Genomic DNA, 27838 nt, shown 5'->3' on the forward strand with positions numbered 1-27838 from the left:
AGACTCGGTGATCACCCCACGCCTGTGTTATCTTCAGGACAGAAGATGTTAGCTGTCAGCACAGAGCCCGACGCGGAGCTCGAACTCACAGACTGCGAGATCATGACCTGAGCCAAAGTCGGGCGCTTAACCGACTGAGCCGCCCAGGTACCCCTCCTCCTGTATTTTATAACCCGTGTAAATACACGTGTCTGTAAGTGTTCCTATTTGTAGCCATCGTGTTTATGGCAAACTGAACGTGACCTCATACCAGTTTCTCCAACGCTCATTTATGACCACGTGGATCATCCTAGACTCCTTATCTTGGCTCATCTGTAACCTCCCACCGCCTGCCATCCATTTACTTAATTGTTTAATCGCAGTTGTATATGAAGAGTGGTCTCTCGCCGCATTTTCCCTGTGAGTTTATTTGTCCTCAAGATCGACGCTCATTCCCAAGCACTTAAAAATAACCGCGGAGATAATACAAGCCAGCCGCTGATCGAAGCACCACACGCCTGTTATTTCAATCCCATAGCCACGTGAGACACTTGTTCTTAGCTCCATTTAATGGAAGAGGAAGCTGAGGAACAGAAAAGCTGAGTAAGTACCCACATTGCACCATTACTAAGCGGCAGGACCACGGATGTGAGGTCCAGCCTCCCCCAGGCTAGAGGTTCCTTGATTCACACATCCGGCTGCACCGCTCCTCAGTGCCGAGAAATTCCCTGTTTCCTGCGCCTCCTTCCACGCTACGGGTCCCCGCACAGGGACACAGTGTGGTCCAACCACAGCAGCGAACTGTTTACTTCTCCTCTAAGTTATTTATTTAGCTCATCACCTGAGGGATCCCCATTCCACCCCCCACAAAAGCTGCTCCCGTCCCAACTGCCCCCAGCCGGCCCCGGGTCTGCCTCCCTAACTCCCCGGAGCAGGGAGCAGATCTCACATCCTACAGGTGGCCTCACCATCTCAGTTCCTGCTTCTCCCCTTCCAGCAAATACTGTCTGGGGGCCTCCTGGACGCCAGGCCGGGTCTAGGCAGCGGGATTCCGGGATAGGCAAGAGTGGCCAAACTCATGCTCTCAAGGGGCTGACGCTCCAGCAAGATCGAACTGCTCAAAGGAGCAGGGACCCCCTCACGGCCCCCACACCCCTCCCGCTGCCTTCTTCCACCTGCTCACAGGAAAGAAGCATGTCTTGGTAAAAGGGATCATATGTGTTTTATTGAGCATTCAGAGGCAATGCCATTCACTGCCCTTCAGCAATATAATCCGGAATTAACAAGCTCCGACTCCATTGAAGTCTCCACAGGGACCTGCTTCGCAGCTTCTCGGACATCACACTTTCCAGGACTGGCGTTTCTGGAGACGGATCGGGCAAGAGGAAGAATTCCCCTGAACGCAGGCCTCCGGTCCCCAGAAGACCCATGGATTTCAGAAGAGGTGTTTCTCTGGCCAGATGTGATTTTTCCATCCCGCCACCACACTAATGATTTTTGTCGTGAGAGCCGGCGTTATCAGGACCTGACGGCTAGCCCAGCGCGGCGAGGGGCGCCTGCTCCCCGTGACTCGGGGTTGGCGGCGGTCATCTGGAGACAGACGGCACAACCCCGGTGCATTCCACCCCGGATGGCGCCTAGTCCCGCACGTTCACGACTATTGGCCGGGACAAAAGCCCGGGAGGGAAGCCGGCACAGACCCGCTCAGCAGGCTCCTTCCCTCGAGTTACTGCCCCCGAGTAGAGGGTGGAAATTCCTCCAGTTCCTCTTTTTCCGGGTGCACCTCTGACACCTTATTCATCTTGGTGAAAATCTGATTGATCTCTATGAAGGTCTTGGCCTTGGTCTCGGGGACCACCAGGAAGGTGTAGATGGTCGTGAGAAGACAGATCACGCCGAAAATGATGAAGCTGTAGGCTCCGAGGCCCACCTGTGGGAAGGGCAAGTGGGGCTCACCTTCTCCAGAAGCTTCTCCCTTAACCGCGTGAGGATTTTGTGCAGGGGGCAGGGGGGAGGCGGGGCGGCTGGCACTCACTTGGACGAACGGGAAGATCAAGCCCACCGTGAAGTTGGAGAGCCAGTGCACGCTGCCCCCCACCATGAAGGCGGCCGGCCGGGAGGACTGCAGGAAGGTCTCCGTGATGAGCACCGCGGGGATGGGGCCTTGGGGGGCAGAGGGGGAAGGGGAGGAGCTGTCTCCTCTGGAAGCAGGCAAGCCCGCCAAGGGTCCCGGAGGCCCTGCTGTGCGCGGGGCGCCCGAGGCATCCGGCCCGAGGAGCGGGGTGTCTCCGGGACTCCTGGGCTGGCGGAGAAGCAGCACGAGAAGGCCAACAGCAAGAATATGGCACCGCAGGTGACATCCTGTGATGTCCCTAAAAGGGGCCCGGGACCACCGCAAGGCTCTCCACGCCAATCGCACGGGGTAGCCTGTTTCAACCCACAGGGCGAAGGCCGCTTTAGTGCGGTCACTCTAATAACCTGAGCAAACCCCTGCGCGACAGGAAGGCAGGAGGAGAGGCCATTCTGGGGCTGCATGAGGCCTCCAAGGAGCCTCTCCAGGGGACCCAAGCCAGAAGTTTCTGGTTCAGGAAAGGAGGAGACAAAACCAAGGAGAGAGCCAGCTCTAGGGAACATACTGGGCCCAAGGGCGTGTCCCACGACGTAGGCGATGATGCAGGCGATGCTGACGTAAGGCATCCAGGATATTGTGTCCTGTGGGGAGAGGACATTGGATCACACCTGGCAGGGCAGAGACGACCTGGGTGGGGCATCTTGGTCCCCAGGGGCTGTGGCCGGGCTGGGCAAGGAGGGCACCTGGCTCCCCAGCAGGCCGTGCCACCCAGATGCCTCTGGGAAATCGACCGGAAGTGGGCAGCGGGCTACTTAAAATCTTTTTTTTTTTTTTTTAACATTTATTCATTTTTGAGAGAGAGAGAGAGAGAGAGAGAGACAGAGCACTAGCGGGGTAGGAGCAGAGAGAAAGAGACAGACACAGACTCCGAAGCAGGCTTCAGGCTCCGAGCTGTCAGCACAGAGCCTGACGCGGGGCTCGAACCCATAGACCGCGAGATCACGACCCAAGCCGAAGTCAGACGCCCAACCGACTGAGCCACCCAGGCGCCCCGGCAGTGGGCTACTTAGACGTGGAGGCTCCCAGGGGGCCCCAGGGGGCAGATGGTCCCCAGGCGTCTGATTCATCGTAGTTGCGAAAAGATCAAGTTGGTCACTTTCCTTACCATGCGAGTGAGGGCTCAGCGGACGGACTGGGCGCTCCAGCCGCCACCACACCCCCCCCTTCCTCACCTGCAAGGCCAGGGCCGCCGTCAGCACACAACAGGCCGTGAAGCAGACGGAGAAACCCAGAAGGAGCAGGAACCTTCGCCCCAAGAGCTCCACCACGAACACCTGCAGGGGAGGGGGCGGAGGGCAAGCAGGGAGGCTCAGCAGCCCCGCTAGACAGAGGCCGCACCCCTGCTAGAGCCACCTGCGCAGGAAGTCGTCCGCCCATCTCCCAAACCCCCCTTCCGAAGGGGCAGCTGTGTGCCCGCCTGCCCGTGTGTCTGCCCCCCAGCAGGGCACAGGTAGTAACCACACATGGGACAGATTGGGGAAGAGCCACCTCACACGGCGGAAGCTTCCAGAGTGGAGGGCAGGGGGTCTCCATCTTGGGGGCGGGCACAGGCTGCCCCCCCCCCCTCCAAGAGACAGGCTGTCATCTGACAAGTGGCCCGGAGATGAGGAGACCAAGAGGCACGTCACCACCTCAGATCTGGCTCTTTCCTCAGCTAGGACCCCCCCCCCCCCAACACACACACACTCGAGATGCCCTCGTCCTTGGTGGCTGTCGGGGACTCACGGCACAGACGGTCATCAGCACGTTGACGGCCCCGGTGCCCACTGTCACGTACTGGACGTCATTCTCCTTCACCCCCGCGCTCAGGTAGATCTGGTCCGCGTAGTAGTAGATCTGGAAGGTACCCCCAGAGGCTGGCGGGGTGCTCGGGGCCCCCTGTGATGACGAAAGCGCCCCGCCCAGCCCCGCCCCCCGGCCCCCGTACCGCGTTCACCCCCGACAGCTGCTGGCCGCCCATGAGGACGATGACGGAGATGACCTGCCACCGCAGGGACCTCGTGCGGAACAGCTTCAGCACGGAGACGAAGCCCACGGCCCTCTCGGCCTCGTCCTCCTGCCGGATCTCCTCCATCTCGGGGCCCACGTCGTCCCAGCCACGCAGCCTCTTCAGCGCTAGGGGAGGGGAGCAGGGGGCGGGCTCAGGGGACCCCAACTTCCTGGAGCAGAGACGCCGCGGCCTCCGCCCCCTGCACGGTGGAGCCTTACCGGTTTGGGCAGCTACCTCGTCCTTCTTCTGAATCAGCAGGTACCGGGGGCTCTCGGGGAAAAAGGGTAATAGTAGGAGCTGGAGAGCCGCGGGGACCCCGGTCACCCCGAGGAGGATCGGCCAGCCTGCAAGGAGGCCAGTGCCCAGGTGAGAGCTGCCTTCGCCCCTCCCCAGCCCCTCCCGCCCCGGAGCCCGGCCGGCCACCCTGTCCCCTGACTCGACACAGAGCTGACGACACCCCACACCGTCCCGTGCTCTGACACAGCGCCCTGAATATGCGGGGCCACCAGGATGCCTGGTCCGGCAGGGTCGGAGCAGCACTGGTCACAGACACGGAAGCCGCAAGCAAGGCCACGTCCACAGCACAGAGGGGCCACAGAAGCCACGGCGTAGCCATAGGATAGAAGTCTGTACAGACCACGGCGGGAGCCCATCCCCGAAACTCAGCGTCCGATGCAGCGATCTACACAATGGGGTCCAACTGGATGAAGTCCAGGAGCGGAAAATTAACTCTATCTTTGCAAAAGGTGGTAAAAAAAAAAAAAAAAAAAAAAACCATGGGGGGCGGGGGCGGTGCAAGGATACGATGATGGTAAATGTCAGCACGGCGGCCCCCTGTGGGGGTGGGAAGGCCAGGGCTGAGGGCCGCAGCAGGCCTCCCCCTTCCCCTGCGGACTCTTAACCCAGTGTAATACAGGCGTGGACTCCGACCTAAGGCGATGGTCCCGTCACCCCCAGGGGGTCTCATTCCTGATGTGGGAGAGGAATAAACAAAGAACAGCCTCCTGTGTAGACATCATCTTTTCCAGGTCTTGTTTCGGCCTCTGACGCTTCCCCCTAAGAACACACGCCACGCGATGAGTTCAACTTCTGCCCTGCCCACCGCTCTGCCGGCTGGATCCTCTTTTTCCTGATCTCCTCCCCTCCCTTGACTCCAAATCCAGGGCCCGGCTAATCCCGGACCGTTTCCATCTGCTTTCCGAGAAGACCGGGACACCCGTTCTCAACCTGTGCTCCATGACCGCCTGCCTCCTGTGCCAACGTTCTCTTGTGGGCTTCCTTCCTTCCTTGTTCTCTGAGCATCTAGTAGTACGCACGCGCCAGGAGTTGAGCTGGAGAATAAGGCCAAGCCCCGCCCTCCACACTGTGTCCAGAGGAAGGACACCGACGACAAAATGGTCTCCATAAAGGATGGAGGGACAAATGAAATCCACACATTTGCGGTTCCCCGAACGTGGCAGGGAGATTCCACAGGTGTGCCCCGTCTGCCCACGTCTGGAAGGCTGGTCCTACTCCCTCTGTCGGGCCCGCTCTGAGGCCCCCCTCGCTGGGCACACCAGAGAGCACTTCACCGACACCGGGGCTCTGAGGCTGCCCTGGGTCCTGCGGGTGTATAGGTGACATCACTGAGAGACAGGAACTTAGCCCCTGCCCTGGTCCCCGCTCCTTACGAGGCTGACTGGAAGGAAGACAGTGGTCGTTTCATGTGGAGCCCGGCCCAAGCCACCTGGATTTGTGTCCTAATGAGACCTTGGACCTGGTGTCCAACCTCCCTATGCCTCAGGTTCTGCATCTGGAAAACAGGTATAATGATAATACCTGCCTTACAGGACTATTTGGAGGATTAAATGGACTTAATTGAAAGACTTGGTGCCTGGCCCACCGTAAGCACTTTGTATGTTTTGGCTGGTGTTACCATTAATGGGGATCGCGAGACCAGAAGGGGGAGGTCATGCAGAAGCAGTGACAGTTACCAGTCACCGTGCACTTATGGTGTGCTGGGCCCAGGCTCCCGAGGAAAGTGGGGAGGCTCCAGAGTCAGGATCTGGAAGGGGTACCGGCCCTGAGACTCACCATTTTACCCCTAGGGGGCTCCCTCTTTCCTGGTCTACAGAGTAGGACCGGCAAAGGACCCCCCACCCTCCCAACCAGGCAGCAGCGTTGCTGGGAGGCTCGAGTGAGGCCTCAAGCACACTGGCGGTGGTCATTACCATGCCCCGGGCCCCTCGCTTGGCCACCACGCAAGCCAAGAGAAAGTCAGACAATGACACTTCCTGCTCACGCTAAAGCCCCCTCCTCTGTGTCCTAGGAGGGACTGGAAAATACTAGCCACATGGGCCCCGCCACCTTGTTCGGGGCCTGTTCTGTGCAAATACCACACCAGCACCATGGGGCCAGGGCAGTGAGGCAAGGACACTTGCCTGGACACGACTGGAGAGGAAAGAGCAGCCCACAGAAACGTCCAGGCAGAAAGAGGGATGTGGTCCAGAGGCGTCTTGAGCTTACCTTCTTCGCTCGCGAGGAGGCTCCGAAGGCCGAAGATCTGAGCCACGAGGATGCCGATGGTGATGAAGAGCTGAGGCACCACCCCGAGGCCCCCCCTCAGGTTTTTAGGGGCCAGCTCTCCCAGGTACATGGGGACAACATTGGAAGACAGACCTGGCAGGAATGAAGTGAAAACACCATCAGGAAACATTAGTCTGACCGGGACAGGCTCTGTCTTCAAACACATTCATTTTTTTTTTTAATGTTTGTTTCTGAGCATGAGCAGGGGAGGGACAGAGAGAGAGAGAAGGAGGCACAGAATCGGAAGCAGGCTCCAGGCTCTGAGCCGTCAGCCCAGAGCCTGACGCGGGGCTCGAACTCACAGACCGCAAGATCATGACCCGGGCTGAAGTCGGACGTTCAACCGACTGAGCCACCCAGGCGCCCCTCTGCTTAGTGTTTTAAAAGAGGCTCGCTGTTCACCAATTCTTTCCAGTTGTCACAGCAATATCAGCCCTTAGAAGTCTGGTGGGAGGGGTGGGGGGAGACCCTGCAGGCCTAGTGCCCACAGGGCTGGGAAGAAGCAGGGGCCCTTGAGGGGCAGGCTCCATGGTCACCACTCAGGGGTCAGGGGGCGGGGGACGCTTCTCAGCGGCAAGTTCTTTTTCACTTGACCAGGGACAAAATTGAAAAGGCAAACCTCAGAAGGTTTGTGAGAGACGGGGTCCCCTTCCTGCCAGTGGGAAGCAATCTCTAACCTGTCTTAAAAGTGGCTCCACTGGTGGGGCGCCTGCGTGGCTCAGTCGGTTAAACATCTGACTTCGGCTCAGGTCACGGTCTCACGGCTCGTGGGTTCGAGTCCCACAGGGGGCTCTGTGCTGACAGCTCGGAGCCTGCGTGGGATTCTCTCTTTCTCCCTCTCTCTCTCTGCCCCTCGCTGGTCCCTCAGGCCCTCTCTCATAAATAAATAAACAAATAAACTCCACTGGGCAACCCCAGCCGCTATGTTCTGACAGAGTCAGAGAAAGCAGCTTTTACATTTGAAATTCCTTCCATGAAAGCAGTTGGTCTTCTGGCCACACAAGTTGACTAAAAGCCAGTGAACTGTGTCTGAAGTCCTGCTCACGTCTGTTCCTGTGCCCCCCTTCTCACCCCACCCCCTTTGGGGGACCAGCTGCTCCCTTATTTTTTAGGGTGTCTGAGCAGCAGCTGCCGACTCACACACCGCCCAGAATTTCTCGGGAACCGTGCGCAAGAATTCACTGCGAATGGATTATGACTCCGTCGCTTCTCCAAGGGGGATCTGAGGACCTAGGGAACTCCCGACACCTTTTCAGGGGGCCTGTGAGGTCAAAACCATCTTCCAACAATCCTGAGATACTGCCCTGTATAGTGCCCACACGGTGGAGTGTTCCAGAGGCTCCCCGCCGTGTGAGGTCACGGCCAGCAGAACACAGAAGCAGGTCTGAGAAGCCAGCCGTCTTCTATGAGGCGGGACATTAAAGAGCTTTGCAAACCCGTGAAGCAATGCCACCCTTCTCGCTGAAACTCTTTGTTTCAGAATATATGCCTATTTTCACAGAGACGTGTGACGGGCTTATTGTTGCCATTTAGATGAATTAAACGAACATTTCTTGGCTGCAATTTGTAAATGGTAGATATTGGCCAATACAACCCACACGAGCAAAAGCTCTTCGGGGCCCTCAATAATTTTAAGAGTGTAAAAAGGTCCTGAGGCAGCAACTCTTTCTGCCCATAGGTCCTGTCCCTGTGCTATAATAAAAACACCTAAGAGAAAGAGAGGGAGGGGGAGGGAAAGAGAAAGAAAAAAAGAAAGAAAGAAAGAAAGAAAAGAGAAAAGAAAAGAAAAAAAAGAAAAGAAAAGAAAGAGAAAAGAAAAGAAAAAAAAGAAAAGAAAAGAAAGAGAAAAGAAAAGAAAAGAAAAAAAAAGAAAAGAAAGAAAAGAAAAGAAAAGAAAAGAAAAGAAAAGAAAAGAAAAGAAAAGAAGATCCTGAGGCCAAAAAGTTTGAGAACCACGGACTTAGAAGTAATGCTTGTTTAAGAGTAAGGTTGGGGTTTTGGTGATTTGTTAACTATTGGAGCCTAATATCTCCCTGTGGGAACCAACTCTGGAGTGCTGGACGGTCAAGAGAAAAGTGCCTGCCTGCACCTGTCCTCTGCCAGTGACTTCCAGGAATCGTTTGTTTTTTCTTTCTTTCCTTTTTTTAAATGTATTTATTTTGAGAGAGTGAGAGAGAGGGAATCCCAGGCAGCCTCTGCTGACAGTGCAGACCCTGACGCTAGGGCTCAAACTCACGAACCGTGAGATCATGACCACGATCGTGAGCCGAAGAGTTAGACGCTGAACAACTGAGCCAGCCGGGCGCCCCAGAATCGTCTATTCTTTATTAGTGGAGCCCCGCTGCAGGGGGAGGCGGGAGGCGGGAGCAGGGCCAGACCAAGGCGGCAGAGACCCGTCCAGGCGCTCTCAGGGAAAGCAGTAGGGCGACGCTTGCCATGGGGCCCATCATTCCCTCCGGGACATGACCTCTTCTCTCTTCAGGGAGGCTGATTTCCTCTTTTGTCCCCCAGCCTCACAATTCCTTGCCATCTCCCCCGACACCGGGCTCCTCGCCCTCTCCCCCACCGCCCAGGAGGGCCAGCTGAGGGGTTTGCGGACATCAGGCCAAATCATCCGCTCACCCCATCCCTGTGTTTGGAAGCAGAAAACGAGAGTTGGTTGCCAATGCCAGGGCCGGGTGCAGGGTTGCTTGACGAGGCGCCCAGGATGCAGCCCGTTGGGGGCGCCCACCCTGAAGGTGCACGGCCCCGAGGGCGGGTGTCCCACTTGCCCCCTCCAGCCCTGGGAAACACAGTCTACAAAAGAATGCCACGTCGGGGGAAGGCCACAGGCGTGGCTTTAACCACATCTTTTCGGTCGGAAGGAATCACGGGGGAGTTTTCTACGACCACCAGAGTGCGGCCCCGGGGGACCATAGCTCTGGAGGGTTTGCAAAGCAGCTCCGGGGGTTACGAGGCCAGAGACCTCAGGCGAGTGAGTGTTACCCTCTTCAGCAGGTGGACTCTGGAGGAATAGGTGAAAAGAACCCCTAAAAATCCTTCTGCAAACTTCACGTTCCCTCTAGAAGGTGACAGGTTGCTATCATTAACTCTTCTTGGGCGGAGGGATTCCTACATTAGATCGTTTCTCATGCGTTTTTGACCACGACCCACGGTAAAAACGGGGAGACACGTTTAACGTTGCAACCTGGTTCTCACCCACGTATACGGATAAGTCACCGAAACAAGTTTCAGAAGACCACCCTTACCCCTACTGCACACGACACAATCTACACTCTGCCTAGAAAAAGAAAATGCTGGGGAACCTAGGTGGCTCTGTCCATCAAGCATCTGACTCATGGTTTCGGCTCAGGTCATGATCTCACGGTTCGTGAGTTCGAGCCCCGCTTCGGGCAGGAGCCCCTCCCCCCCCCCCCCCCAAATAAATAAACACACTTAAAAAGAGAAAAAGAAAAGGAAAAGCTGCTCACTAATCAGGGGCACCACCCACTCACTGGCCCCACCTATGGCTTGGAAAACATGGAGATAAGGAAAGGAAAGGAGAAGAAAGGAAAGGAAGTGCCCTTGCGAACAGGACTCTGGATTTCTGTCTTTCACAGAACAGCTCTCTTTGCAGGAAGCATCACAGCGAAGCTCGGTCCCTTGACTGCATCTGAGAAGCGTCAGGACAGAGGAACAGCTCGTGTCTATGTGCTTCAGCGGTTCCAGAACGATCCAGACCCCGGCGTCTGCCCCCGCCTCCCCCTCCTCCTCGATTATCCTGAATGACAGAGGCGTCGCACGTAGCACCATTTACCTGCACATATTCCCACCAAAAGTCTGGACAAAATGATCATCTCGAAAGACCCGGCGACCTTGCTGCACCCCATTAAGACGGCGGGCACTATGGAAAAGATGTTGTTGAAGAGCAAGGTCCCTTTCCTGCCGAGGACGAAATCTCAGTTAGTTTGGGTTAAGGGTTCAGCTGTTGTCTTCACAGATGTTTGCCAAGGGTCTGCCCGGCTACAGCAGCGGCCTTTGCTGCTGTTTGACGCTGTGATGGAGACCGATGGAGGTCAAGTGCACAGCCTGCGGCGGGAACATTCTCTGTGGGAGCCAACGGCAATGACCACAGTGCAGAGCACGTCAGCGGTGGGGAGCAGAGGACGAGGGCCGCCTGCTACGATACCCTGACGGGTTCCGGAAACCATACGCTCGCATGATTTTAGTGTAATCCTGCGGCCCAGATCAGGGAATGACAGAAGGATCTCATACGCCAACCCCACTTAGACCACATAGAGGGAGAAGTCCTAAACGAAATAGTAGCAGATCGAATTCAACAGCATATATGCGAATCTTTCAATGTTAAAAGGCCACACCAGATAAAACGCCAGATCTCCCTGGGAAACACAGAATTGTAACATTATTTTTAGAACTATAGAAGGCTATCCGTGGGACTCCAGGTAGGGAAGGCTGTCTTCAGGCGCAAAAGCCAAGAACCGTAACTGAGAGTTAAATCTGCCCACTCGAACGTTTAAACATCTCGTGTGAAAAAGATACTATGGATATGATTAAAAATAAGGCAACAGATTAAGATACTTGCCTGAAATAACAGTTACTCGGGACATGCAGGGGGGTGAAATTTCCTCCCAGCTGTATAATCTTGGGTAAGTTACAGCATCTCTCTGTGCCTTGTTTTCTCATTTTAAAAAAGGAGATGATGGGGCTTTTGTAGGGATTAGGGGAATTAATAACCCTAAAGTCAACCCATCAGTCAACTATTAGTTGCTACTGTTATTTCAGGAACAGATTCTTCAGAAAAACACATTCATCACATTCTTTTTTTTTTTTTTTAAATGTTTATTTTTTAGAGAGATAGAGTGTGAGCAGGGGAGGGGCAGATAGAGAGGGAGACACAGAATCCGAAGCAGGCTCCAGGCTCCGAGCTGTCAGCCCAGAGCCCGACGCGGGGCTCGAACTCACGAACCAAGAGGTCATGACCTGAGCCCAAGTCAGATGCTCAACTGACTGAGCCTCCCAGGCGCCCCAAAAACTTATCACATTCCAAAGCAGAAAGCTGGACAAGTGACTGTCCGTTGCCTCCGTGGACCAAAATGGTAAGTCCTTCACTCGGAGGAGACTTGTCCTGCAGATCTGTGACCTCATTTGATGTCCTGGTCCCCGGGGACCCTAGGGAGAACTGTTGAGTTCAACACCAACCTTCCAGGAAGGCCTTAGGATCTTAGATTCCCAAACCCGAGGTTGTATGTTGCTAGTTTCAGACTCTTTTTGAAAAATACTGGAGAAGCCAGTGGGTTGATTCTCGACCTAGCAAGATCTGTGGCGAGAAGAGATCTTACCCGGCCGGCGTCTGTGTGCTCATCTGCCCAGGGAAAGGGCTGGTGGGGAGGAGCTCTTTAATACTGTTCATAACAAGGCCTCTCTCTCATGCCCATGGAGTTTACACAAGGGGGTGTGATGTCTTAAGGACCTTTTTTGGAATCAACTATGGAACGAGAATCTCTAATGTTTCTGGAACTGGGGGCAAAGATACAAGCTCAGCCCTTGACATCCAGAACACTCACGGTGAGAGGTGTCCTGGGTCTACAGGATTTCACAGTCGAGTGCCTCACATTAATCTCAGCCATTTCAGGGTTTTACAGGCATTTAATTTGGACCCAATTTTGCCTATTACTTGATCCCGAGGTGAAAGAACAGAGTAGTGAGTTTGTGTTAGTTTGGGAGGCAGGGCTTAAGAACACTTATGATCTACATCAGGATTGACACGTTGGCCATATTATCTGGTGTTTGACTCTTTTAAAGGCAAATAAAAAAGGTGGGGGGGATGCCTGGGTGGCTCAGTCGGTAAGCGTCTGACTCTTGGTTTTGGCTCAGGTCACGATCTCACGATCTGTGAGTTCGAGCCCCGCGTCCGTGCTGACAGCACGGAGCCTGCTTGGGATTCTCTTTCTCCCTCTCTCTCTCTCTGCCCCTCCTCCGCTCCCACTCACGTACACCCTCTCTTTCAAAGTAAATAAACTTTAAAAAATCTTTAAAAAAATAAAATAAAGGCAAAAACAAAAAACAAACGAAGAGGGCAGAACTTGGTTTTGGTTTCTGGTAAGGAAAAGACCCGTAGGGCAAGAGAACAGAGAGAGGGAGTTCTGACCTCCCAAGCACTTTCTGGTCTTTCTGGGTCTGCCCCGGGATTCTGACACCCATCACTCCCACTTGTCACCCCGAGACCCTGCTGCGTCCCCAGGTCAACATCTGGTCTTCTTAAGACCATAAGAGACATCAGCAATCATCACAGCGGTTAGTACCTAGTTTTACAAACGGACGATTTCAGCTTGAGGCCTGCGTTTTAAACCGATGGGGTCTGGGAGCTACAGGAGTTGGAAACGCACCTTTCCTTACCTGCCAAAGTTATTCACCAGGGGGCCGACCATGAGGGACCCGACGAAGCCTCCGAAGGGAAACATGGACACGGAAACAGACCACAGCAACGTCAAGGCAAACTCGTCCATGTAGCCATTGTTCCGCTCATAGTAGGTCTTGTTGTAAAACGTTTTCATGAACTGCAGAACAAAGCAGAGCAGAGCGCCCGTGTACCTGGACCCGGCTTTGCAGACGGAAGCGCCTACGCGGTCAGGCCGCCCGCTGGATGACCGGGGCCCGAGACGTCAACACCAGTCGGGGGAAGAAAGGGAGTAGGGACCAAGCAATTAGCAGGGGCGCCCGCAGGGAGGGCTGTCCGGGCCTCCGACGTGCACGCGGCCCAGGATGTTGTGAACTCCAGTCCTCCGTTCCTTTGCATGACCCCTGACCCTCCAGACTCGTCTGGGGAGCACGAGGCCGCAGAAGACCAGAGCCCCCAGCCGCACCCCCGAGGCCAACCCCGGGGCACCCAGCCAGGCCTGGCGCTCCATGAGAAGCCGAAGCCGGGGCCAGGTTCATCCCCAAGGCCCTGGGCCGTGCGTCCCTGTTACCTGAAGACCCACTGTGTGCACCAGTGTGCACTCACTGCCACCTTGGTGGCTGCTCCAAAACCCCCTCCCGTTTACAGGGGGTGGGGGGCGTGTCTCATGCACCCCAACGACCTACCTGGGCAGGGGAGTTAATGGCGGCCACGTTGTACCCATACTGGAAGGATGACCCAAAGGCAGCAATCAGCGTTGCCAGGCCAAGCACAAGCGTCAGCCTCTGCGGGAGGAGAGATCCTGACTTAGGTCACAGAAAGCAGCTGCGGTTCACGAGAACCCCTACTTTACCCTGAAGTCTTCTAGAAGCACGGGAGAGAATCCGAAGATCCTTAGCCTTTCGAGTGTGCCCCATGCCTACCCTCTACCATCTAACCTGGCAGAAAAGCTTCCCTCCGGGTTCCTGGGAGGCTCAGTTGGTTAAGGGTCTGACTTCGGCTCAGGCTCACGTGAGTTCGGGCCCCGCGTCGGGCTCTGCGCTGACGGTGCGGGGCCTGCTTGGGATTCTCGCTCTCTCTGCCCCTCCCCTGCCAGTGCTTTCTCTCTCTCTCTCTTAAAATAAATAAATAACCTTAAAAAAAAAGATTCCCTCAACCCCAACACTTAGGGCCAGTTAATTCTTTGCCCTGGGGGGCTGTCCTATATGCACTGGAGGGCCGTCCCTCCCCTGCCTGCGACAATGCAGAGTTCTCCAGGCACTATACATGTCCCACTGATTGGCAGGAAGGGGGTGGGGGGATGAGAATCGCTAGGTCAGAAAGACCCGGAAGGGTCCTTTCCTCCAACACTGTAATGTCCGAATTGTTTCCGTAACATTCCTGACGTGTGGCTGTATTTGCTGACCGTAGCAAATGCACTCAGTACTGCCTTGAACACAAAAGTCCCCTAAAAATCGGGGAGGAGAGAATGGGAAAAAAAATTTTTTTAATGTTTATTTATTTTTGAGAGAGAGAGAGAGAGAGAGAGAGAGAGACAAAGGGATGAGTGGGGGAGGGGCGGAGAGAGGGCGACCTAGAATCTGAAAAAGGCTCCAGGCTGTCAGCACAGAGTCCGACACCGGGCTTGGACTCATGAACTGAGAGATCATGACCTGAGCTGAATTCGGACGCTAACCCAACTGAGCCACCCGGGTGCCCCAGAATGGGAAAGTTTTCATCGTTTATTTAGGGCCTCTGATTAACTTCCTTTAGCCTTTGGACTTTTGCTGTAACAGATGAAAGGCAGGGTGAGAAAATCTATATTTTTTTAAGTTTGTTTATTTATTTTGAGAGAGACGGAGGGAGAGAGAGAGAATCCCAAGCAGGCTCTACGCTATCAGCACAGAGCCCGACGTGGGGTTCGAGGTCACAAAAGGGTGAGACCATGACCTGAGCTGAAATCGACAGCTGACGCTTAACCGACTGAGCCACCCAGGTGCCCGGGGAAAACATTTAAATACAGATTTCTGGGGCCTCTCACACACATGCATTCTGTGCTAACATCCCCCTTTCACCCACGAGGAAACTGAGTACGCACAGAAGGCAATCTTTTCGACGACCAGAGGAAGGTCGTTAGCAAAGTCACGGAAAGCCGGAGAAAAATCGAAGTGAAAAAAGCTTTTCTCTTGGAATCTGCAGGTTTCATCTCGCATGTGTCCACTGCCACTTTCTAGCTTCATTGCTACAGTCTTCAGTTTCCTCATCTTCCAAAGGAGGGTCATAACGCTCCCTCAGAGCCATTGCAAGGTGTAATTGCGAGAGCGATTAGCCGTGGAGGTGAATCCACTGACTGGGGCCTGGATGGGGCTCTCGGAGGCGGCCGCCGAAGCACCTTCACGCACGTATTCCCACGGAGGCCCAGTCCAGGGGACACGTGCCCTCCCCCCCACCGGCGGGGCAGGGCCTCAGGTCTTCCTCTGGGTGCCCCCCCCCCGCCTAATCCAAAGAGGGTACGAGCTCTGCAGAGGGGTAAGTGAGGACCAGGGCAGGCAGAGAGCCGGTGGTCCTTCCTGCCTTGTTGTGGTGCTCTGGGGAGCCCGAGCTGGTTAGCCCTCTGCACAACAGGAGCCCCCAATAAATGAAACCTCACCCTCCTCCTCCCCCCACCAAAAGGATTGACGAATGGCTAATTCAGGAGTGCCTGGGTGGCTCAGTCCGTTAAGCACCTGACTCGATTTTGGCTCAGGCCGGGGTCTCAGGGCCTGTGGGATTGAGGTCTGACAGCGCGGAGCCTGTGTGGGATTCTCTCTCTCTCCCTCTCTCTCTGCCCCCTCCCCTGCTCACTCGCGCTCTCTTATAAACATTTTAAAAGACGGTTAATTCAGCAGAAAGTTTCTGGTAAGCCAGGTAGGAGCCTTGGGCTCTGGTTTCCAGTCTCCCTTCGTCCCCACCATCCCCCGGAGCCGGCGTGGGGCGCAGGTGACAAAAGTGGGGGCGATGGCACCCAGGAGAGAAAGCGGGTTCCAGGGCTTCTGCCGCGCTGTCCTGTGATTTCTAAAGGCCGGGGGTGCACAAGTAGGCACATCCACGCGCACACACCCCCACCGGAGACGCACTCACTTCAACATGTGGAGCATCCAGACAGGGTTCTAAGTGCTGGGGATACAGTGGAGAACAAAACAAAGACCACTCCCCTAGGACTGTTCTATTGTTTGATTTTGTGGCAGGGAGGGAGGAAGGGAGCAAGGAAGGAAGAAGAGAAAGAAAGAAAGGGGGGGAGGAAGGGAGGGAGGAAGGAACGGAGGGAGGGAGAAAGGGAGGGAGGGAGGAAGAAGAGAAGGAAAGAAAGGGAGGGAGGGAGGGAGGGAAGGAGGAAGGAAGGAGAAAATTGATAAACAGTTTTCCTCTTTAATTCTCTTCCAGGTAAACGATTAACTAGAAACACAACAGGCTTCCCTCATTCTGCCAAGTGCAACTCTCGGCCACTTCCCACCTCGATGGGTCCTACGGTCTGGAGTCCTTGGCCAAGCGCTGCTGGGGGGCTGGCTGGTGCCCCAGAATGGGGGATGCTGGCAGGCACCGTGGACAGTCCGCGGCCTGACTGCCTCCGTGGGGTCCCAGTGAACGTGACCAGGAGGAACGCGGGTCGCAGATAGAATCTCTAAGCACAGAGCCTACCGTTTAACATCTAAGGTCCATCTTCCTCCTCGAGTTCAAGACGCGGTCACATTCTACAGACCCATACGGGTCAGGGGCTCCCCTCTGCGGAAACAGCAAAGCCATTCCGGGAGGTTCTCACTGACCTTGCCGGTCCGAATGCCTTCGTTCATTAAACAAAGTGGTTGACAGCTGACCGTAGTCCAGGTGCCACGCCAGTCTGGTGATCAGATCAGCTGCCCTCCAACACCAGGGTCCGATGCGGAAGGCAGACGTTTAAAAAAATACATAATAGGGGCACCCAGGTGGCTCAGTGGGTTGAGTGCCCGACTCTCGATTTAGGCTCGGGCCATGAACCCAAGGTTGTGGGATTGAGCCCCGCGTCGGGCTCTGTGCTGACGTGCAGTCTGCTTAAGATTCTCTCTCCCTCTGCCCCTCTCTGCTCTCACTCTCTCTAAAATAAAAAAATTGGGGAGCCTGGGTGACTCAGTTGGTAAAGCGTCCGACTTAGGCTCAGGTCATGATCTCATGGTTCGTGAGGTCGAGCCCTGCATAGGGCTCTGTGCTGATGGCTCAGAGCCCGGAGCCTGCTTCGGATTCTGTGTCTCCCTCTCTCTCTGCCCCTCCCCCACTAGCGCACACGCATGCGCTCTCTCTCTCTTTCTCTCTCAAAGATAAATAAACATTAAAAAAAAGTTAAAATAAAAAAAATTTTTTTTTCAATGTTTATTTATTTTTCGGACAGAGAGAGACAGAGCATGAACGGGGTAGGGGCAGAGAGAGAGGGAGACACAGAATCGGAAACAGGCTCCAGGCTCTGAGCCATCAGCCCAGAGCCTGACGCGGGGCTCGAACTCCCAGACCGCGAGATCGTGACCTGGCTGAAGTTGGACGCTTAACCGACTGCGCCACCCAGGCGCCCCAAAAAAATTTTTAAATAAATAAAATAAACTGGGGTGCCCGAGTGGCTCATTTGGTTAAGTGTCCGACTCTTTTTAAAAAATAATTTTTAATCTTTCTTTATTTTTTTTTTTTAAAATTTTTTTTTTTCAACGTTTATTTATTTTTGGGACAGAGAGAGACAGAGCATGAACGGGGGAGGGGCAGAGAGAGAGGGAGACACAGAATCGGAAACAGGCTCCAGGCTCTGAGCCATCAGCCCAGAGCCCGATGCGGGGCTCGAACTCACGGACCGCGAGATCGTGACCTGGCTGAAGTCGGACGCTTAACCGACTGCGCCACCCAGGCGCCCCAATCTTTCTTTATTTTTAAGAGAGAGAGAGAGAGAGATTGAGAGAGCGTGAGCGGGGGAGGGACAGAGAGACAGGGAGCCACAGAATCCGAAGCAGGCTCCGAGCTGTCAGCACAGAGCCCGACGTGGGGCTTGAACTCATGAACTGCAAGATCATGACCTGAGCCAAAGTCAGACGCTCAACCGACTGAGCCACCCGGGCGTCCCACGTGTCCAACACTTAGTTTCAGCGCAGGTCATGGTCTCACGGTTCACGGGATTGAGCCCCACAGGGGGCTTTGCACGAGTGGGTGCAGAACCTGATTGGGATGCTCTATCTCCCTTCCTCCACCCCTCCCCCACTGGCATTCATTCTCTCTCTCTCTCTCAAAAATAAACAAATAAACTTTTCTAAAAAGGAAAAAATAAAAATACAAAAGTACATAATAATTGAATAATTTAAATGAACTGTACCTTTACCATACTAAGTGTAACTGTAGTGAGCTCTACAAAGAAAAAAAAACACAGCGCCCCCTCCCTAGTCTCAGCAAAGGGACTATATTTAAAAAGGCGTGGAAAAGAAAGCCAGGGTTTAAGCTTTCTTTCTTCTTCTTTTTTACTTTCCAGGAGGGAGGGAAAAAAAAAAGACTTAGCACTGGGTTAGATTAGGGCATGAGGGAGAGCAAAGGATTCCAGGTCCCCCAGCAGCCTGTAAAAATGACGCATGGCCCGGTGGCCTTCAGACATGAGCCGGGGGGTTGGGGGGGGGTCTCCTCAGAGGCCAAGGGGAGCCATGACGCAGCTCTGCTTTCTGGAGAAATCCCACATTCCTCACGCCCATAGTGAGCTGGCTTCCTGTTCCATAATGCCGAGTACCTTTTTGAGACTTAGTAAAATAGCCACCTTCAAGGCCGGTCCCCCCGGGGCACAGTGTCATTCAAGGCCACTGAGAAAGGGAGCCCTGCCCAAACGGGCTCCCTTGGGGATTTTCTTCCAAGATCCATTCAGTAATCTCTGTTAGAACGCAAGCATCTCCAGAAAAGTTAGCTCCTGTGAATTATTAACTCTTTGAGCCACTTTCTCACACTCCTGATCCCAAAGTTCAAACAGAAAGTGGGGCTTCGGTGGTGAGGGGACAGAGGAGAGGTGCCTTGTCCTGTGGCTGTGGTGGTTTAGAGCACAGTGGGGGCAGCCCGAGAGCCTGGGATCACCCGGTCCTGTGCTCCTGCGGCTGGCCGTGTGGCCTCGAGCCGGTCACTGAACTTCTGTGTCTCAGCTCCTTCACCTGTAACATGGGGACAGCAATACTCCCTCCCTCATAGGACTGAGGTGAAGAATGAAGAAGTTCTAAGAAAATGAGTTCTAAGAAAACAACTTGGAGCCCTGCCTGGCTTGTAGAAAGTGCTACCCACAGGTTTGCTATCATTATTACGAACAATGATAGAACCAGAGGGAAGTTACTATGATGCTAGATGTGTTGTTGATGGAGGCACACGCCCACAAGGATGTGTTTACAGGGCGCCTGGGAAGTTCAGTCAGTTAGGTGTCTGACTCTTGAGATCAGCTCGGGTCATGGTCTCATGGATAGTGAGTTCGAGCCCAACATTGGGCTCTGTGCTTACAGCATGGAGCTTGCTTGGGATTCTCTCCCTCTGTCTCTCTCTCTCTGTCTCTCTCAGCCCCTCTCCCACATGCGCTTGCTCTGTCTCTCTCAAAAATAGATAAATAAACTTCGGGCACTTGGGTGGCTCAGTCAGTTAAGCTTCCGACTTCAGCTCAGGTCACCATCTCACGGTTCGTGAGTTCGAGCCCCATGTCAGGCTCTCTGCTGTCTGCATGGAGCCTGCTTTGGATCCTCTCTCTCTCTCTCTCTCTCTCTATTAAAAATATTTTTAAACTATTAAAATAAATTAAATAAATAAACTTAAAAAAAAAAAAAGGACACGTTTTTCGTTTCTAAAACACTTGGCATTTTTTTTTCCTAATCTATTTGTCCCCCCTCCAGGCCAAGAGTACTTTTTTTGCGCAGAAAGTCCTTGATGCACATTGGTCAGATTCTGGTTTTTTCTCTTTACATATGAGGAACCCAAAGGCCACTGAGGTCATGGTCACACAGTCAATGGGGGGGGGAGGGGTACAGAAAGCTGTACCCCGCCCCCCACCCCCCAGCCCAGCCCGCACAGCGCCAGCTTTCTGCAGGCTTCCCCGGGCTCCTGAATCCCCCCTGGACTTCACTTCAAGATCTGCGGGTTCTTGCAAGCAGCCATCAGGATTCTCAGGAAACCCAGCACGCGTCCTGGCTTTTGTCCAAAGGGGCAGGTCTGCCCTCAGGCAGCTGGGAAGGGGACACTTTCATCCCCCCTGGCACTGGAGGGGCTTCCTTCCTCCCAGGGGGCAGGTGGCTATACTCAGCCCAGACCTTTTGCGTGTGACCGTTTTAACCATTTCCTTTCAAGATGGATTGCTGCTTTTCAGGGCCCACGATGCAGGGGCATTTCTGTTTTTCTGCAGCCTCACGTGGGGGGACCGCCAGGCAGTGCACCTCTCTTTGCGGAGAGGGCACAGGTCACACCAGGGTCTCTCCTGACTCCCAAGCCCCTCCGGCCGTGTTCCCTCATAGCCCCTTTCCTATAAAATAGAGGGGCACCGCGCTTGAGAGGTCTAACACTTTCTTAGTTGTCATGAGAGTCCACCAAGGCCCATGTGAAGGCACTCAGTAACCTCGAAAGCTCTATCTCTCACGGGACAAGAGCATTCCTGGCTTCTAAGGAGTGGAGACCAGGGATGCTGCTGAAAATCCTGCCTTACGCAGGCCCGTCCCCCGTAGCACAGAATCATCCGGTGTCAAATGTCATTAGTGCCCTGCTCGAAAGGCTGATGGAAAGCAATAACATTTATGGGGGAATCACTATGGGCCAGGTAATTTACATGCATTACCCCATCTCACTGTTCCTACAGCCCCATGAGGTGGTATGGTTATTATCCCCATTTCGCAGATGAGAACACTGAGGCACGGAACAGTGAAATAACTTGCCCAAGTTCCCACAGCTAGAATAGGATGGAACAGGAGTGAAACCATCTCCCAAACACGCTTGGAACCCACAAGCCTCAGGGCGTGCTCCTGACCTGCCTGTGGACACGGTCTTCCGTCCAGGACGGATTAAATAATAACTTGCACAAATATGTGCCTCTGCCTCCATAAATACAAGCAAATGCTGCTGTGATGAATAAGACACAAATCCTTTCAAAGCATTCATAATACATTCCTATTATCTTTCTGTCGTTATGCATTTTCGTCAATCGAGGGAATGGGGCGGTGCGGGGGTGGGGGGGGGGGGACGAGGTCCAGAAAAATCTGTCTCTGAAACAAGGGAATCTCCACTGCAGATTTGAATTCGATTCGGGTCTTGCACAGTCTTTTCCGAGCCAACCTTCTTCCCACGCTGGCCCAGCCGTGCGACTTGCTGAAAAGCCCAGTGAAAACCTTCTGCAGCCCAAATCAAGAGAAATCCAAAAACAGGGGCGCCTGGGTGGCTCAGTCGGTCAAGCCTCTGACCAGCTCAAGTCACGATCTCGCAGTTCACGGGTTCGAGCCTCGCGTGGGGCTCTGTGCTGACAGCTCAGAGCCTGGAGCCTGCTTCGGATTCAGTGTTTCCCTCTCTCTCTGCCCCTCCCCTGCTCGCGCACTGTCTCAAAAATAAATAAACGTTAAAAAAAAAAAAGCCACAAACCATGTACAAGGGCTTTTGCTGCTGGTTTCAGAATCCCTTCACCTCCAACTTTTAAGGGTAAGGCAGTTGGGACAAATTAACTCTTTGCATCCCTTCCATTTGGTGACAGGGCTTTTCAAGGCTGTTCCAGTAGAACGATCCCCAAACAATCTCTAAACTGAAATGTCTCTAAAGCTGGCCGCTAGTCCCTGTGCAAGTGAACTCTGAGGGGCAGGTTCCCTCCAACGGTCCACCCCCCCCTACCCCTCCAGCAACGCTGAGCCGACTGTTCTAAGCTCCTTCCCCGGGGGGCCCGCTTACCCCTTCCTTCTTGGCCGGAACCTGCTCCATCCTGGCCCTGAAAGTGCGGCTTGCCCAAGCCGTTTCCTTCTTTTCCGCCAGACTAACAAGTGCTCTGAATGGAGACAGAAACATTCTGGCTGTACTTTGGCCGCCAAGTCACAGCCAATAGCCTGTTTTTTTTACAGCCAGCCCGACACAGACTAACCCTTTCAGGAGTCCCGACGTGCGTCTTCTTTCCCCTTCTTTCTAAATTCAACGTCTGGGGTTTAGCTCAGCAAGAGGGTGCTCCCCACCCCCGACGGCAGGCACAGCCTTCCCGACGGCGGTACTTCCTCACTGCACAAGTCTCCACCAGGAGGCTCATGATGCGAGGCCGGCGGGGTTATTTCTGTCACAAGCACACGGAAAGCCGCCGGCCCCACGCCACTCCCGGTCCCGCGAGGGCAAGAGATCGGGTCACAGGAGGTTTCTCAGAAGCGGTCCCTGAAAGGAAGCCTGCCGCAAATCTCTCCGAGAGAGTCAGCTCCCGCTCGAATACCCAGGCCGCGCTGGCTCGGAGAGTTTCGGTTCCTTTGTAAGGAACCGAGTGTGTATGATGCGAAGGGTGTATAATCATTACCGCTCTAAAGGCAGTAGATAGTCCGGATGCCTTTATCTACAGGGCAGGGAAAGTGAATGACGGCTGCTGCTGTGGGCCCTCCACGCGTGACCGAGGCCGCGGCCAGACCCCGTGCTCAGCACGGGTGCAGCTTCCGTGGAGCGCACCAGGACAAGGGGCCAAGATCCGGAGCTGAGTCCCACGTGGCCCGCAGGCTTTCATGTTTGCAAGATATATTCCCCGTTTTATCTGCTGTGGGACAAATGCAGTGAATTCGGCCGTTCCTTCCCCTGGTGCAGAAATCAAGTCAACCGGGAGGCCTCTGTGTGTTGGGCACTGTTCCTGCATCAGTAGCAAACTTGGGAATTGTGACCAGGGCTCCTGCATGCAGGAGACTGTGGGGGGGGGGGGAGGGGGTGACTGGAGGGGCCTCCGTGTGTGTGGGTTGGGGGGGTCCCTAAGCCCCCCTCACAAGGGAGGATTGGCCATTTCTTCCCCACAATTTCACATCCTGTCCTTTCTTTCTGGATCATAGCCACGGTTTCCAAAGAAGGTTTGCCAAGACCAGAGGTTTCCAGTCATTTCAAAGAGTTTTGGAAAATTCTCCAGAGAAAATGCACTTTAGGTGGGGGGAAAGAGGAGGAAGGACGCAAGTTGTGCAAAGAAAGAAACGGCCGCAGTTTGCAATCCTGGCTCCCGGAGAGGCCCAGCCGCCCCCTGCCCTCCTACACGCTGAGCAGAGGTGGCACGGAGGTCCCTGCGCGGCTCCTTGACCTGCTCAGGTCGAGCCTGGTTCCTGCGGGTCCCCGGGTTTTGTGGGCACAGCTGGGTGTCACCAACGCCCCAGCACGGCCCGTGGAGGGGCGAGTGGTCAGGCCGCCCTCCACCCAGACCCCCCTTGGGCTCGAAGGCTCCAGGCAGGTGCTGTGTCTCTGAGTGGTCCTTCCCCACCCTGGGCCCAGCAGCCTGGGACCTCTGGTGGCCGTCTCGTTCCCCCCGCCCCCGCCCCGCCATAGAGGGGCCCTGGGCTCCCAGGATCCGGGCACTCAGACAGGGGACTGGCCCAGGGGTCAGAGGCAGACCCCCCTGCCTCAGGCTGACTTGGGGTGTGTGGCCTGAACTGCCCGCCCTGCAAGTGGTCTTTGTGGTTTTCTGAACTCTGGGTGGCGGTGGGGAGCCTCACTCCCCCTGCCCAGTCCCGGTCTGGGACCAGGAGAGCAAGCTGCCACTTGAAGCTTATTTTCGCCATGGGTTTAAAATGACAGTAATAAGGGGCGCCTGGGTGGTGCAGTCGGTTAAGCGGCCGACTTCAGCCAGGTCACGATCTCGCGGTCCGGGAGTTCGAGCCCCGCGTCGGGCTCTGGGCTGACGGCTCGGAGCCTGGAGCCTGTTTCCAATTCTGTGTCTCCCTCTCTTTCTGCCCCTCCCCCGTTCATGCTCTGTCTCTCTCTGTCCCAAAAATAAATAAAAACGTTGAAAAAAAAATTAAAATGACAGTAATGAACAACACTGATTGATCCATTGTGTATAGATATTTCCCAGAAAATAACGTGTTTTGAAACTACCTCGAAGGAGAGCTAAGGAATCACATTTTAAGGGAAAGGGGACAGTTGCAGGGCCATGGTGGGTACTGGTGGGGCCTCTGACTCTCTCCCCCATCGTCCCTAAAGGTTGGTTCGTCACAGGGAAATTTATTAGGATTTTATCATTGAGGGAGAGAAGGACCCAAAGCTAATTTTCCTCTTTCTCAAGAAACAATGTGTATATATTATTATTAGGTCTCCTCTGACCTCTCGCGATGCAGAAAGTACTCGTCAAGGATTCGGGCCTCAGATCTCAGTTCCCAAATTATTCTTACTCACATAAAATGTAAATGTTAGCACACAATTTTTTTTAAATGTTTTTATTTATTTTTGAGACAGAGAGAGACAGACCATGAGCAGGGGAGGGGCAGAGAGAGAGGGAGACACAGAATCCGAAGCAGGCTCCGGGCTCCGAGCCGGCAGCCCAGGGCCCGACACGGGGCTCGAACTCACGGACGGTGAGATCATGACCTGAGCCGAAGCCGGACGCTCAACCGACTGAGCCACCCAGGCACCCCGGCCCTGTTATTTTTATGTACCACATAGAATGTGGGGTTTTTTGGGAACAGGTGTAAGCATCACAGCAGAAATGTCTGCGTGTGCCTCCGGGGGTACAAGAGAGGCCGTCTACAAGGTGTAGCGTGTATGGGGCTTGCTTCCTGGAGGGGCGGGAAGGGACCGGGTCGGGTCCAGGCCAGCTTTAGATAAGGAGTAACTAACAGGTGACTAGCATGGATCCAGCTATCCAGGTGTTCCTTGGCTTTGCACAGGGCATTCTCGGTGCAGTGAGGGGAGGTGGGAGGGTGGTCCAGTCTGTTCACACAAGACTTCGAGCCCCGGGCCCAGGGGGGCCAACCACCGCCACCCGTCAACTCTGCACCGTGGGTGGGAGGTGGAGGGAGAAAACTTACCCGGATCCAAGTTACCTTTCTCGCTCCTTAAGCCAATTCTGAGTTCTGATATGGAACCTGGCTCAAGATGCCACCAGGTGTCCCTGGGGCGGGGAGGCTGCCCATCACACTCTGACACGCCTGGTGAATAAACTTGAGACTTTACAAGGTTCCTATGCGTTCTTTCCAAGAACAGAATTTGACCTTGCTTATCAGAGCTCACGTGCACAAACGGGTGTGTCCCCCAAGAATCACGGGCAGAAAGCGTGAAAGCCAGGTCCCAAGACTCCTCACGGACCCAAGTGGCTTCTCTTGCGTGTACGTTACCGTAGGTAGACAACTCTTGATTTTGGGGGTGTTTTTGTGTGTTTTGTCTTTTGGGTTTTATTTTCTGGTTTTTGTTTTTTGTTTTAACTTGTTTTTTTTTTATTTTTTTTAATGTTTATTTTTGAGACAGAGAGAGACAGAGCATGAGCAGGGGAGGGGCAGAGAGAGAGGGAGACACAGAATCTGAAACAGGCTCCAGGCTCTGAGTTGTCAGCACAGAGCCTGACGCAGGGCTCGAACTCACAGACTGTGAGATAGTGACCTGAGCTGAAGTTGGATGCTTAACCGACTGAGCCACCCAGGCGCCCCTGTTACTTGTTTTTAACGGTCATAAAAAAAATAACAAAATATCCCATTTAAAAAAAATATTTTATTTTGAGAGAGGGAGAGAGAGAGAGAGAGAGAGACAGCGCACGTGGGCGAGGGGCAGAGAGAAAGAGACAGAGACTCCCATGCGGGCTCCACACCGTCAAGCACGGAGTCCGACTGGGGCTCGAACTCATGACACCGTGAGATCGTGACCTGAGCTGAAACCGAGAATCGGACACTTAACCTCCCGAGCCAACTCGGCGCCCCCCGAATTTCCCAAAGTACACCCTTCACAAGCCTCCAAGCCATCGCGCGACGTGAGAGAAGCCAGGCACAAAAAGGTACACGTTAAACAATTTTGCTTATGGGAGAAGCCCCGACTAGGTAAGTCCCTAGAGACAGAAAGCAGGTGGGTGGTTGCCAGGGGCTGGGGGGAGAGGGAAATGGAGAAGGACGGCTTAATGGGGGTGGGATCTCCTTTGGGGGTGGGGATTAAAATGTTTCAGACCTAGCTGGAGTCGTGGTGATACAACACTGTGAATGCACTAAGTGCCACTGAATCGTGCACTTTAAAAAGGTCCAGTTGGGGGGCACCTGTGTGGCTCCGTAGGTTACACATCTGACTCTTGATTTCGGCTCAGGTCACGATCTTGCGGTCTTTGAGTTCGAGCCCCGCGTCGGGCTCTGTGCTGACAGCTCGGAGCCCGGAGTCTGCTTCGGATTCTGTGTCTCCCTCTCTCTCTGCCCCTCCCCAGCTCGTGTTCTGTCTCTCTCTCTCTGTCAAAAATAAATAAACATTTAAAAAAATTTTTTTTAATGTTAATTTATATCTGAGCCTACTTGGGACTCTCTGTCCCTCTCTCTGCCCCTCCCCGGCTTATGCACAGGCCCTCTCAAAAATAAATATTAAAAAGGTAAATAAATAAAAGGTTAATTTTGTTATGTGAATTTCACTTTAATAAAAGGGAATACTGAAATATCCTCTAATGATCTAACAGCTACCGTCTAGTGACCTCATGTTAATAAGGTTAAAGGATAATTTTCCCAAGAAAAAGTAAAAACCTACAACTCCTGTACAGACAAAAAAATAAGCACGTGTTCAATATTTGAACTCGTTATTCAGGGGCCCAGGCAGAGGTTATAACTGGTTCTTAAGAGGATCCAGAAAAGCAGACACATTTATAGACCAGGCAAGTTGAAAGGAATTTGCAAATGGATCTAAAGTGGCTTCTAGGGAGGGAGGGAAGTCAGGGAACCTCCCCCCTGCCAGCATTTGTTTGGGGACTGTAGGACAATTATTTTGTGTCAGCATGGTTATCACCAACTTGCAGAATCGTAAACTCCAAGGCAGTAGGAAGGGAAGAGCTCTGTGGAATCAGGAAGTGCGCTGTGATATCACCACTTTCCCCGCCCCTCCCCCCCCCCAAGCTCATTTCCCCCTCCAGAGTTTGAGATCCGCCTTGGTGGGAGCATCGCAGGCATCGGCAAAGGCTATAAATCAACACCCCCCACCCCCACCCCGTCCAGTCCCCTCCGTTTGGACACTTACAGCACCTCCGTGGGATCTAGTACCATGTGACCCCCCAGGGCCAGATAATGCATCTTGCAGCTCCCACCTGGGATCCTGAGGCACACGTTATGGAAGCCAGCAGCCCTACAGGGGGTGCCCGGCCACTCGAGGTCCCCTCGCAGCCCAACCGCGCGACCCCCAGCCCCCGCTCTTGAAGCCCCCGGAACCCGTCTCCTCCAGGCTTTGCTAGTTTATGGGCAGGGGACAGCCACACCTGCGGGCTCTCAGGCCCCACCCCAGAGTCCCAGGTGGTTCTGCCCTCCAGAACATCAGAGAAGCACTGCTCTTCGGATAACCAGCCCGGAGGCTTCCCGTAACCGGCCAGGGCAGAGTCACCCTCTGGCCTTGCACGTGCGTCCCCGGGGCTCTTACCTCGTGAGGCCACTCGGCCAACTTCAGACAGCACTGGGCGCCTGCCGTGACTCCCCACCCTTGTGTCCTTGCCTTCTGCTTTTCCTCCGGGGCTGGTGACAGGCTGCAGGGAGGTCTGCTCGCTGGTATTTGGTCGTCCCCAGTGCAGGGATCAGCCGATCCTGTCCCGTCCACCAGGAACAAGAAGAAAAGCTATAGAAGGGATTCGCAGAAGGGAGGGTCTGTACCGATCTCTGATCTCCGGCCT

The 27838-nt window shown here is 54.3% G+C and overlaps 1 protein-coding gene across 4 annotated transcripts; it reads right to left on the reverse strand.

The window, feature by feature from the left end:
* Positions 1-1178: 1178 nt before the first annotated feature.
* LOC112848832 (solute carrier family 2, facilitated glucose transporter member 5) lies at positions 1179-27747 on the reverse strand. 4 transcript variants are annotated; one of them, XM_086715587.1, is made up of 13 exons: positions 27592-27747; positions 21961-22054; positions 13749-13847; positions 13062-13222; positions 10462-10586; positions 6606-6758; positions 4319-4444; positions 4038-4225; positions 3836-3946; positions 3283-3384; positions 2616-2691; positions 2015-2142; positions 1179-1909 (listed from the first exon to the last, which is right to left on the reverse strand). In XM_086715587.1, the coding sequence occupies exons 2-13, from the start codon at positions 21988-21990 to the stop codon at positions 1706-1708; spliced, it is 1503 nt and encodes a 500-aa protein (XP_086571713.1). In that variant the 5' UTR covers positions 21991-22054; positions 27592-27747; the 3' UTR covers positions 1179-1705. The 4 variants fall into 4 exon arrangements, with proteins under 4 accessions (XP_086571713.1, XP_086571712.1, XP_086571714.1 ...); XM_086715586.1 differs by lacking the exon at positions 27592-27747 and adding an exon at positions 22148-22238; XM_086715588.1 differs by lacking the exons at positions 4319-4444; positions 27592-27747 and adding an exon at positions 22148-22241.
* Between the last annotated feature and the right edge of the window lie 91 nt (positions 27748-27838).

This window comes from Puma concolor, chromosome C1, assembly GCF_028749965.1.
Source record: "Puma concolor isolate L17-30 chromosome C1, mPumCon1.1.hap2, whole genome shotgun sequence".
Lineage (NCBI taxonomy): Eukaryota > Metazoa > Chordata > Mammalia > Carnivora > Felidae > Puma > Puma concolor.